The following is a 13,350-nucleotide window of genomic DNA, read 5'->3' on the forward strand; positions in this document are numbered from 1 at the left end:
AACACACATGATGGTGCCCTGGTTGTTTTTCCTCCACAGCCTGACTATAACTGTCATGCTCCCCACTATTTCCACATTTGTATCCTCATTTCTCCCGTGCCCCTGTGCTGCTCTGCAGCTCTCGATAATCTTCATTTTTATGCACTGCCCAACTACCACACTAAACCTTTGCTTCTCTGTTCCTTATTACTCCTTTTTTCCTTAATTTCGAACCCCCTCTCACTCTATTATTCATTCCCCCGTGCCCTCCACCCCCCACAGTGGGGCGAGGATTGCTAGTTGTGACACAGCCCGTGTGCCAGCGCAGTGAATGAAGCTCAGCTGATTCCCATGGGGCTCTGAAAAGGGCTGAGAGGCACACACTCACACACTGAGCTCTTTCACTATATGATACTATTATAGAAAGTCACGTGCAGACTGGCACCCATGCTGTGTAATCACACACACATATACATGCACCCCTCTGCATTCAAATAGCTCTGGCTCCTCCCAGTCGTTCCTACATCCACGCTGGGCCTTCAAACAGAGTCGAGGCCTGGCTTAACCAAGGCCATCCCACCGGATCTTTGCCCAGGACACTGGACTCACACAGTGAGTGCACAGAGGCTGTATTCTTCTCACAACGTGACTGAAGATGACTGCATTTAAATGCATGCTGCAGGCTGATTTGCTGTGTGTCTGTCATTTGTAAAGAGATATCAGAAGCTGAAATCCGACTGAAAAGCTTGAAAATGTTTGTTTCTTTGGGAGCAGGTATACTGGTTTGTGCAGCTGCAACGCGCCTTGACTGAAGAGATTGTATATTAGCTAAAGGAATCTGGCAAGATCCGACAAAGCATCAGAGGTCGCAGGCAGAGCAACTGGCAACATTAGGAAAAAAATTATAAAGTGACGCCCTTCAGTCTGGAAGTGCGTGCAAATCTAACACAAAGCAGGCATGACACTCAGGTCTAGCAATCATGCATTTTTATCATATCCAGTGGCCAATCTTTATACGCACTCACTGCATACAACTTCAGTCAAATGCTGGAAAATACACGACAAGACAGAACAGGCTGTGGGAATTTGGAGCAGCAAACAATGCTTTTCGTCTTATCGCTTATTTGTTTGTTTTCTTCTTTGCTCCTTGGAGGCACATTATCATATACCAGCACTTGATTGTGAGTAATTCACGTTAGACAGGGGAATTGTACACAGTCTCTGTCTCACTCCGGTACTTGCTCGTAATTTTAAATTGAATTGCAGTCCCCCGACCTGAAACTCTTACTGTGCGGATGTTGCCTTTGGGAGGGGGTTCAGGCTGAAGCAAGCTGCCACCTATAAATAACCACATTCTGTCTCCTGTCTGTCCGTCTGTCCGTGCAGATGGCTGGCCTGCAGGTGGGCAGGAAGATCTACACCATCAACGAGGACCTGCTTTTCCTCAGGCCTTTCTCGGAGGTTGAAACCATGATTAGCCAGTCCTTCTGCATACGACGCTCCCTGCGGCTGCTGGTTGGCACCAAGGCCAAGGAGTGAGGGCTCATGCATATGTGCTGAAATACACAATGTCCACTCATATAGACCGCACTGGTCTGATTGGTATTTTCTTTTTCTTTTTTTCCAGGATCGTAAAAATCCCTGACAACCCAGACAGTCTCTCCTTCAGACTGAGTGGCTCTGTTCCTCCTCATGTCCACGCTGTAAGGAAAGGTAACTGACTTCTGTAGCCACAACAATCAGCAGAAATATGCATTTTTTTCAGAGATAGCAGAAGAATTTCATTATTACTCCTTCTCTCATGAACACTCAGAGAATAACACGTAGGACGAAAGCACGGTACCAGAGTTTAATAAGTAGGCTACAAAATGTAATTTATAACAGCGTTGCTGTATCGTTAATATCTGGTTTCTGTCACATGGCGAAATGGCAGAAATAGTGTGCAGTTTTGTATTTAAAGGTAAAATAAGACCATGGCTTTGTACGTGTAATGGAAAAATAATCAGTTGAGCACTTTACAGCTCCCGGGGAAGTGTAGTTAAATTATTATTTCTTGAATGTAGTTATAAGTGACCCATATTTTGCTTATGAGCCAACAGTGGAGATCCGTGAACAGATTTGTAAGATGTTGACCTTGTTATTTCTGCACCAGTGCCAGTAAATGCATTAAAAGTGTTTACGGTGTCAGAAAGACAAATAATTCCGAGGGAATTCAAAGGAAAGATGAGGTAACCCTAGCCTCTAACCACCTGTTACATTCTGCTCTTAGTGAGCCTCTATTAGGTTTTTATGGCCACCTGTCAGCCAGACAGCCCACGGTCAGGGTTCAAACCCTTAATAGAGCAAACTACTTTTCAAACACACACAATGTTCTGTGATCACAGCTAAAACTGTAATGGGTAACTGAAAAGACAGCTACTTCTGTTTCCCCTTTTCGTTTCTCCTACTTTTCTTTAAGACCTCCTTACTATATAGCCTGTTTGTCGGTCTCTAAATAGAAAAATCAGCAGTGTGTTTAGAAGTTAAATGAGGGATGAATCCCAATTTGTAACCTAGCAGCAGTAAGGCGAGGATACACACATGCACCCTAATAAAAAAAGACCAGCCAAGAAATTTGGTCCCTTGGTTTTATTGTCTTTCCTCCACTTTCTCTCCCTCTTAAACCCACCTCCTTCTTCCCTACATGTTCCTTTTCTCACTTTCCTAACATCCTCAATTACTTAGGACTCAGTATGACGTATGTTTCATTTGAATTCAGTGGCTAGTATTTTTTACCCCATTGTTTTTAAATGACTTTCTCTGGGAGATTTTCATTCATGGGTCAAGTAGTCTCCTTAATGTGGTTACTGCTGGCACCCTGGGTGGAAATGATGCCATCACTGGTATTTTTAGATTGGGCAGGAAGGTTAATCGAGGTGTTGATTGGACTTCCAGGCTGTAAAGCCATTAGTAGCTTGAGACAGCATGTTATAGCACTCCACAGAGTGATTTCTCATTTTCCTGTATTGTAGAAACAATAGAGGAAATGTTTTGTTGAGAACTATGGGAATTGAATCCAAAAGTTAATTTTTTTTAATGAGTTCACTATGTTATGCTTAATTCAGTCATCCTGAAGAAGATGTTTCCCAGTTTATGTGTGGTGTTGTAAATGGTTTTTGCCTTTGTGCGAACTCATGATCCTGTGTGGAAATATTACAGGCTGGGAGGCAGCAGCGTCTGGTCTTCAGCCGGGCCAGGTCGTCCTGAAAGTCAATGGCAACAGTGTCAATCACAGCGACTACCAAGAGGTCCTGGAGCATTTCACAGCCCAGCGCACTCACCAGGAACCTCTCCAAGCGGTGAGCTAACATAGGCCAACAAAAAACAAACTATTCTGTAACATTAGAGCAGGTTTTCTAGCGTTAAGTCTCTTCTATTTAGCCCATATTATAATTGAAAGTTAAATCCCAACAAACCACATCATCCTGCTCAGTACGGTGCATGGTGTTCTGTGAGGTTTTACAGTCCTTGTGTGTTGTTATGGCTCTAACTGTAAGGGAAATCCCTGAGCGCTTTATTTAGCAGACAGTAAACCAAGTAATGCCACAAGACAGCATGAATAGTGTCAGTGGTAGTTTTGGAAGTTAATATGTCAGATCATTTACTAATGGGGGAAAGCTCAATAAAAACCACATTTGACAAGCTAACAGCCCAAAGAATAGAGGTCAGCCAGACATTCCTGAGATGGTTCAGAAAAACAGCATTTGCATTAGTTGACTGTTTGCTCATTTCATCTGCATTTTTGGCTGGAATGGTAGGTTTCTTAGTGAGATCCAAAGTGAATTACAAGCTGTCACTATGTCGCTACAGGTTATATAACTCAAAATACACTCCTGCCTGGAGTGAAACAGTATCCACAGTGTTCATTCAGCCCCACTGCCAAAACTGCATGAGTTAAATTCTTTATTAAAGTAACATTAGTGAATTGTTTTGGGGTTGTTGTTTTTTTTTTCAAACTGAGCCATGACTAAATAACAAGTGTTTATACTGAATACTAGATGGCCAATGTCAAAACGACAAACTCCTCTTTGGTTGTTTTGACATTCCTGCAGAAGCTACTCATGTCTCCAGGCAGTATTTCAAAAGGCTGCAGACAGAGCAGAGCAAGGTGTCCTCCATACGATGTTTTGTCTTATTTTATTTAGCTGATCATTTAACCAGTTTGTTGTCGGTGGTTGAGTGCATTGCATTGTTCATTTAGGTGGAATCAGTCTTTATTGCATTGTCAGGGTAAAAGCTTCTCTATCCATACTTTAGCTTCTTCCCTCTAAAATACGTGTCTAAAGCCCTCTCATATTTACACAGCTTGATGTTGATGTTTCTGTTTTTCATCATGTTCTCATCCACATTAAAATTCCAACAAATAGTCTACCAAACACTGCAGCCATGCTGACGGCTGGTAAAACTAATATCGGATGGGTCTGTCTAGATGAACTGGTGAGAGAGAGGGGGCCCAGACAGCAGGCGCCCCGGCGACTGATTTTTTTTGAGCTTTAATCTTCTTCCCACAGTGTCACTGGGTGTATCGAGCATTCGAGGATGTGGAAGAGCTACAAAGAGAGAGGGGTGCAGATGAGGAGGAGGACAGCCCTTTCAAGCCTTACCCAGTGGAGAATGGCTCTGACCACGAAGAGGACAAAAGCACCAATGGAACAGGTGAAACGTGTTGCTGTGAAATTGTTTGCAGTCTTTTGTTTTGCTTGGATTTAAAGTTTTATCAGTGTCGCAGTATGTCTTTGATTTCTGTATGAAGCTTTCAATCCCCAATTCCTTTGCGGTTTTTCCGCTCATGTCAGCTAGTTTCATTTCAGTCAGCAAAATGTATCTGAGCGAAATTAGTGCTGCTTTGGCAGCTTTTTGCCTTGTGTGTGAATCCAGATTGATTGCAGGCTTCATGCTAAAAACATGTGACCCTGCCAAAAACATTACATCAAAACATTATGTTCCGTCTACAATGCTTTTTTGTTTTTTGTTTTTTTCATTTGACTTCTGACTTGGGTCATATTCACCGTGCCGCTAAAAGTGGCTTCAGCAGTAGGTAATTTGCTCTGGATATAGAAAATTCGCAGTTTGAAAATGACACTTCCGCACGCTACAGTCATAGGACGCCATTAAGTAATATTCAGTGTACACTTAGTGGCCAATTTTCCCCACAGTGCTGGCAGGGTAAGCACACTTGACAGATGTGCAGCACACTGTGTACCTTTACATGTGTCATTACTAAAATGACTTAAAATGATATTGTGTTTTTTCCTCAGAGATTTTTATACGCACTACATTTTTGTTTTTTCATGATTTTGAAGTGATTTGAGTTTTTTTTAAACATGCACATATCATTTGATTTTTTCGGTTTTTGTATTTTAGTTGGTTATTTACTTTGAATGTATGTCAAGTATTTAATTGAAATCTGTGATCCACAGACTGCAAGCTGGGCAGACTCTCCCTGTGTGATCTGCCTCTGGTCAGTCTGACAGTTGATAACGTCCACTTGGAGCATGGCGTGGTGTATGAATATGTGAGCACTGCTGGCATCAAGAGCCACGTCCTGGAGAAGACAGTGGAACCCAAAGGCTGCTTCAGCCTCACTGCGAAAGTGAGTTTTGTCAAGATGAGAAGTTTGTTCAGCTAAAGCCTACATATGAATTTATCGTTAGACTGGTGGATAGTCATGCTAAATATTGCTTAAGTTTCAAACAGTAAAGTCAGCTTAATATTTTGTTTTTGCTTCTGGTTTCACTTACTGGAACTGGAAAGCAGACAGTTTAGCTGGGGTAAAACTCAGCTGCCTTATTTCGCTGCTACGGTTAGAAATGCTAATTTGCCAGTGATTGAAATGGACTAAATCGGGTTCCTAAACTGTTATTGTCAAGGTGATCCATCGTCAGCAATTGTTCTTGTCTCTACAGATCCTGGAGGCGTTTTCTGGCGATGACAGCCGCTTCGTTCATAACTGCAGCCAGCTCATCTACCAGAACGACCGAGTCGTTACCATGCCTCAGTACGAGTTCAGACAAATCTGCGACACCAAGCTGGAGAATATCAGGAGGCGTATCAGCAGCTATCAGCAGGTATTGAGACATTCTTGTGTTTTCCCTTGAGCATAGATGTGAACACAGGAATGTTCCGGTATTCAGTCATATCAGTTTACTAAACACATTTTATTTTGTGACATGTGACTAAACGGTTCAGTGGAACATCCTTTTCTATAGCAATAAATTCACATTTTTGCTCCCCCCAAAAAAGACATGGCAATTTTTTTTTTTTACACTACTCCTATTGCATTAAATGCGTTTTGAGCAGCTTGGTGAAAGTGTGTTAAGAGTCTCACAAAATGCTTTTTCAAGACAGTTGTGTTTGTCGTGTAGACCACATGCCACTACCTGGTAAACACATTTTGATATTTGTCTTATTTTTTCCTGACATATTACACAGACTGTAAAAGAAATCATATAAAATCCAAACCCATTGAATTATTAAAAATAGCATCGCATCTAAGAAACATCGAGGAGCTTCATTCTGATAAGAAAGCTAATATCTACAATAATTAAATGCAAACTTTAATTAACTCAGTCGCTCACATACCAGAACCCTTATCAGAAGCTTTACGATATCATGAAGATGCAACAGTTGTAGTCATATCATTTTTTAATTCACTAAACTCATTACCTTCTTCTTCATGGCTTCTCCCATTTTGTTTCTCTTTTTCACACAGTTTGCTCTGGAACTGAGGAACAAGGTGTGGCCCTCTGTCAGGCAGGCTGGGGTTCGCCCTCACCCACTGGGCTGCATGGACTTTGTTCCCACCAACTGCCACATCAACTTGATGCAGGTCTCCTACCCCAAAAGCACTACCTCTGCCGGCAGGACTTTCAGCATCCGTTTTGGTCGTAAAAACTCCATCTTTGGCCTGGACCCCGACCAAGGTAGGAGCTGCGCACAGTCCTCTAACCAAGAAGATTAGAACAATCTCAACAGTGTCACATTTTCACTGCGTAAAGTAAGAGTTGCAGGGATTTATCCCTCTCATGGTAATATAGCTTACCACTAGCTCAGTGATCATTTTGATGCTTTGATGCATTTGATGCTGTGACTGGACCAACCCCAGCCTCCCAGTGTAACCAAAAAGGCCCAACAAGGATTCTCATGGTAAAATTAGATGAGTAGGTTGCTATTAAGACTCCATTAGCCCTCGGCCATTATATTCAAGTTACTGACATGAGAAGTGAGTGAATGATATAGGAAAAGATCTCAGTGCAGAGCAGGAATGTGTTCACTCTGTGGTGCGTTAGAGGTCACAGAGCAGAGGAAAAAAGTGAGAGATTTAGTTGAAATGGAAAGTAGAAGATGTTCAAGGAGAGAATAAAGTTTGGAAATACTTTTAAAATTTGGTTTTCAATAGGAATTTTAGAGGTTAACATGTGAACTTCTACTCTCAGCAAAGATGAAAAGGCAGTACAGCTGTCTAGACAGCAGACAGTCAGCATTATTCCAAGATGCTCGGCCCCATCTTTCCTCTGAACACCAGCTGCCGGTCAGACATCTGCCAAGCACTTGTACTGATGAGATGTTGCTGTGGCTCTTTTTTGAAAGCTGTCGTTAGAGTTTGAACTGTCTTAGATCACCACGAGTATTAAATCTGTTTTCAGTTTTTGGATATGTCAGGTTATTACAGCTTAGCTTGGCATTCAACCCGGATAAACAGACTTCCTTTTACTGTGTATATTAGCTGAACGATGGTCTTTTTAAGACTTTGTTTTTCGTCAACACCAAATTAAGAACAGATAAGAGTATTGCTTCATAGCTTTTGAACATCTGGCACAGATGTAATTGTCAGAGCGTGAAGTCCTTTTCATTCAATCACCCGTAACATCTCTCCTCTCCTTTAGCACAACTGAACCCCATGTCCCACACTCAACATTGCATGACCAGCATGGGAGCTCCGTCCTGGAGCTGCTCTGGTTTGGATGGGGATGAAGCGGATGGCAGCGGGGAAGTGAATGTCGATGGAGGGGAGGGCTTGAATGATAGTCGCCACGGAGAAGGCGGTTTGAGTTTCCTGCTCAAACAGGAAGACACCGAGACACAGGACGCCTACATTTACTTGTACAGTCGTTTGGACGTTGCTGTGAGGGAAATGAAGCAGTATGTTGCTCAAATAGATGTGTAAGTATTACAGCTCGTATTCATCACGTTTAATTTAACAGCACTGAACCTTATTTTCACATAAATGTTTTCTTATCTTTTGAAGGTTATGCCTATTCTGCAGATGTTTTCTTCAATCACGTGTGCCACATATTAGAAAAAAGAAAACTTTTACTCACATCCATTCAGAAATTAGTCCCAGCATTACCGACCTTCTGCTGTTATCAGATATTTCCATTCCACTACTGTTTTTGAGTCGGCTATTTTCGTAACCTTCTCGCTGACATTCAGAGATCTCTGTGTGAAACGCTGTTATCCCCACAGCAGCCTGTCTTTGTCTGTCCTCCCTCTGCCTTGTTTAAAGCTGAGGATTTACAAAAGGAACATTCTTCAGGCCCAAAATATTTATGGGCCAGGCCCAGTACAGGAACAGGGAGTGAGGCCAGGATAACATCAAGAGAAAGAGACACATATTGTGTGTCTGTGCTGAGGAAGGGGTGTGACAATTTGAATGAATACATGTGTATGTTTTAGTTATGGGGGAGCCCATGCATTGTGTATTGTATTAGAAATGTAAGCATAACAGTGTCTTGACATGAAGACTTTAATTTGAATATAAATGATCAAGTTCTATAAAAGCTTTGAATATGCTAAAAACATAACACAAAATTATGGCATATATGTTATATAAATTATGATATATGCTCTGTATCATATGCTAAAGATATGTAGATAATGTCTCCAAGGTAAAGGGCAATATCTATATTTTGTTGTTTTCAGATATATTTGTTTATATTTTTTTCTCTAGGCTGTTGTCATCCATCACCGAGCCTACACAGCTCCAAGGAGAGGGCGGAGAGCCTCCAATCGATGAGGAAAATCAGCCGCCCGCCCTGGTCCCCTGTGAGGATGGATGTGACCAGGACAAAGTGGAGCAGGGCGGCACTAAACGAGTCTGCTTCAAAGTGAACGAGGAGGACCAGGAGGACTCCGGCCACGACACAATGAGCTACAGGGACTCCTACAGGTAAGTGCTTACTGAATATGCAGCTACAGGTTACAGTGTAACCTGGCATGGAAGCCTTAAACACACATTATTCAAAAAGCACCTGAAAAGGTAATAACAAGGCGCTGATAAGACACATTAGCTAAAGCTTCAAATAAACAGGCTTAGGTTGAAGACCCCCGGAAAACCATGAAGAAGAAGGCCTTGCTGGCTTGTTAGCCTATGGAAACAGGATATGCTGGATATGCTTAGGGAGCAAACTGCACTGTCTATCAAAGATGCTGGGGAAAATGGGATTTACTTCCATATTGGAAAACACAACTGGACTATATTCTAAAAACTTTTATCTTGCTCTTGATTTCAAACTGGCATATTAGAGCATACTTTCACCTTTTCTGTATATTTCTATTGCAAGTCGGCATGATATCATTTAAAGTGGTATTTACCTCATGGTTTTCCGGGGGCCTTCAAGGTATTTACCTCTCAAATTATATTTTCTACAATTTGAGACCTAAGTAGCTTATATATAACTCCAATATATAACTTGAAACACTTTGACCTTAATTATTTAAAGTAATATTTTCATTTCATTGTTTATTCATTCATCTGTTATAGCAGCATCACAGGTTAAAAACAACTCCTTAAAAACAAAAACAGCGCTCTGAGACTCCCACTTTACTCCACAAACCTATAATGCTTCTCATTTCCCCCCTTTGGAGGCTATAATTCATTCCAGATGTTGCCATTTTAACTGAGATGCAGGGCTAAAAATGACTTCAAAATACTCTGGTTGAATCTGGTTATGTCATTTGCTTGTTGCAAGTTCATTCAGATGATTTTTTTTTTTTGAGGAGTGTGTGTGTTCACTGAACAGAGAGCCACTGAGCCCCACCCTCCACCACCCACTAAGATATAGTTATTGGTTGTCAGTGCGGTGGGCTGGTGTATAATAAAGCGAAATGTTTGGGGCGCGGCCTCCTCACCCGCTCTGTCATTAAAGCCTGGCCACGTCGTGTGAAATGCAGCTACCTCATCGTAATAAAATGTATAGCAAAATGTCGGCTCTTCTGTGTGTGGTATAAACGCACGCTCATGCACTCACACTTGCACACAGAACTGTTTACTCAGGGTTTTTTGAGGCCAAGTAGGAAAAAAGTACTCTGGTCAAGGTAGCTGTACAAAGCTGCCTAGTGAATGTGGATGAATCATCCCACTTGTAAAATTTTGCATGTGATGAAAAGTGCTTATGTGTTTCACGTGTGGGTGGTGCTTTTTTTTAACGTTTTTGTCCAGCTGAGAGAATCAGGCAGTAAAGCCTGAGGTGGTGACAGACCACAGTAGAACTCAACAGCTGGAGGTCAGTGGCCAAGCGCAGCCTGTGACAGATGCAATGTTAGAGGAAGGACAGGGGAGAATGACTTTTACGCACACACGCACACACACACACGGTCAACAAAAAAAATGCAAAGGGGACTGGGGTGAAAAAATACACAAAGAAAATAGTGTTTGTTCCAAACTCTGCTATATTGTGTCTCCCATAAATCACTGCTTCTCTAGTGTGTGTGTGTGCATGTGTGTGGTGTTGTTCGTGCTGCTACATGTTGCTTACATGTGATGATGGTGGTGTAGAGAGCTGTAGGTGAGCATTTAGACTGAGATGTGGTAATCCACAGTGAGCGCTGTGTGGATGAGAGCGTCATCCATCAGTAGTGGATGTCTGATCGCAGGATAAAGTGTAATGATCTGCACTAGACCTTCTCATTAATGGGGAGAAGTGAACCCAGACACACACTAGCAAAATACTCATCTAAACCACTGAATCCCTTCCCTGTCTGAGTCCAGATTTTATTTTTTCTATCTAAAATGTCTCCAATCTACTTTTTCCAGGAAGCTCAGAGATTGTATCACCATTTTTTTCTTGTCCTTGCTTGCCTAATATGTAAATAAGCCTAAAAATCACCTATAATATGTATCTTTTCTAGGAAAATGTGCTAAAAATATATTAAGTGTCTATTTGATTATGGAAGAATATAATCATTCAAGCTGTTTTAGTGAATATGCTGACATTATTAGCATATTTTAAACCTTTTTTTTAAAAAATTGCATTGAATAGCACATAAATAGCGTATAACAAATGGCTACAGTTTAAGTAGGAATGTCAGAAGTTGCTAATGAGTTGTTCACTATCACCCCGCCTGTATTAACAATTAAAAAGATATCATCTTGTATATAATTTAATGTAAGTGAGACCATGAGAGCTGTGTGCAGAGGTGTGTTTGCTCTCCATTACTGCGGACAGGTTAATTATCACAGTCGTACTCACACTGTTGGCAGGAGATGTGTGAAGCTAAATTGGATGTCATCTTCTCTATCCATGTGTGTGTGTTTGCGTGTATGTGTGTTTGTGTGTGTGAGACAAAGGCAGAAGCCAAGTTTGTGTGCATGCCTCTGAATTCAGTGAGGAAATGCAGCTCCCTATAACGAATCAGATAGAAAAAGGGAATAATACAGTATAAAGAGAGGAACATATATCATTTTACTGTAAGTATGTGATATTGTTTTTGCACACATTTATGAGAAGCCAGTGGAGCATTCAAGCCAAGTTATCATTGTAGCACCTCTACGGTAGCCACCCCCACCATCCCAACAGCACAAATTTACATACATTGGACACCACAGAATAACCCAGCAGGTGATATCCAGGCTCCACTCCCCCCACTTTGTCACCCTGCCAGCCCAGATAATAGTAAAGCAACACAAAGCCTGTGATGGTGTTTTGTAGGTTGTAGTCGCTCGTAGGCCATTTGTCATGGTAATTCAGCTTGTGAATCATTCTGAGCTTCTCTGAGGGGGATTGCAAGCGTGCTCACTTAAAGCCATGTATAATTTGAGCCACATAAATCTTCCACTTGCTCCCGGTAATCATGGTGAATCACATCGATGTATGACTATAAATACCAGCCCCGCTAAGGCTGAAATTGTCTCCGCACACCAGCAAAGGAAGAAAGGAATACAGTCCCAACTAAACGTGAAAACTAGGAAAAGAAGTTGTTCATAAAAGCGTCTTTGTAAAGTGGAGAGCTCCATTTTATGCACACGCGATTTATATCCGATTTATTTGGGAATCTGATATAGCTACAGTTTTACTGAATGCAGCTCTGTGTAAGGCAGCAGCAGTTGTTGTTGTTGTGAGAAGCGTTTAATTGCCTTTGGTTTCATATACTGTAAATCAGAAAAGGCATTTACAATCACAAGGATTATTTGGCAGCATAATTACTAGATGCAGCTTTCCAAATTCTCTCTGTGGTTTAAGAACGGAATGAGCCCTTTTTTCCCTAATGCTTTTTAACTGGGTGCTACTTGTGTGTGTGTGTGTGTGTGTGTGTGTGTGTGTGTGTGTGTGTGTGTGTGTGTGTGTGTGTGTGTGTGTGTGTGTGTGTGTGTGTGTGTGTGTGTGTGTGTGTGTGTGTGTGCTCATTGTTACAGTGAATGCAACAGCAACAGAGACTCCGTCCTTTCCTACACCAGTGTGCGAAGTAACAGCTCTTACCTGGGGAGTGATGAGATGGGATCAGGTAATAAACGGCTTTAAGTTGATCTGTGCATGTGTAAATAAGCAAGGTGTATTTAATGTTTTGACTCTCCTCCACATTGGATTTTACACCACACACTGATCAGATCAGATCCGATGTTGGAATGAAAAGCCAGCTCAAAGGAAAAAAGAAGGATCTCTGTTCCAAAGTTAATTGGATGTAAATAATATAAGCTAGGCTTATGCAAACATACACTTCTGGATGCTTAAAAACAAGAAATAAAGGATATTTCTGTAAGAATAAATCTGTGTGAGCCGTCTCATGATTTACTCTGTGCTACCTTGTTTTTTCCCAAGACACAGAAATCCTCTAGATATAGCTTGGAGGTGACTGTGGCTGGATATTATAGAAGCTGCATTTCATTTAAAGCCACAATAATGTGCAGCGAGCCAAGTATGTGTCCACTGCTATTTATTGCTTTGTTTTTTATCAGCGTTAAGTCATGAACAGCTCACGCTGAGATGTTGCGTTGTAATAATTTATTAGCCTTCATTCGGTCTAATATGATGCTCAGGTCAGATTTTGCAGTGACAGATGGAGAGAAGTGTGTTTTAATAAGCCCAGATGGTCGAATAAAAATTAATACTTGTT

General features: G+C 41.5%; 1 protein-coding gene across 2 annotated transcripts in view; it reads left to right on the plus strand.

Moving 5' to 3' along the window:
• The window catches only part of prex1 (phosphatidylinositol-3,4,5-trisphosphate-dependent Rac exchange factor 1), a 78,061-nt gene that overhangs the window by 51,769 nt on the left and 12,942 nt on the right, over positions 1-13,350 (plus strand). For both annotated transcript variants that reach the window (XM_026153163.2, XM_026153164.2), the window contains exons 18-27: positions 1,366-1,514; positions 1,607-1,692; positions 3,178-3,317; positions 4,530-4,674; positions 5,439-5,611; positions 5,925-6,086; positions 6,731-6,941; positions 7,905-8,181; positions 8,969-9,187; positions 12,653-12,741. In XM_026153163.2, coding sequence (XP_026008948.1) covers positions 1,366-1,514; positions 1,607-1,692; positions 3,178-3,317; positions 4,530-4,674; positions 5,439-5,611; positions 5,925-6,086; positions 6,731-6,941; positions 7,905-8,181; positions 8,969-9,187; positions 12,653-12,741 — 1,651 coding nt within the window. The remainder of the gene's footprint in view (positions 1-1,365; positions 1,515-1,606; positions 1,693-3,177; positions 3,318-4,529; positions 4,675-5,438; positions 5,612-5,924; positions 6,087-6,730; positions 6,942-7,904; positions 8,182-8,968; positions 9,188-12,652; positions 12,742-13,350) is intronic.

The sequence above is a fragment of the Astatotilapia calliptera genome, chromosome 20, assembly GCF_964374335.1.
Source record: "Astatotilapia calliptera chromosome 20, fAstCal68.1, whole genome shotgun sequence".
NCBI classification, from domain to species: Eukaryota; Metazoa; Chordata; class Actinopteri; order Cichliformes; family Cichlidae; genus Astatotilapia; species Astatotilapia calliptera.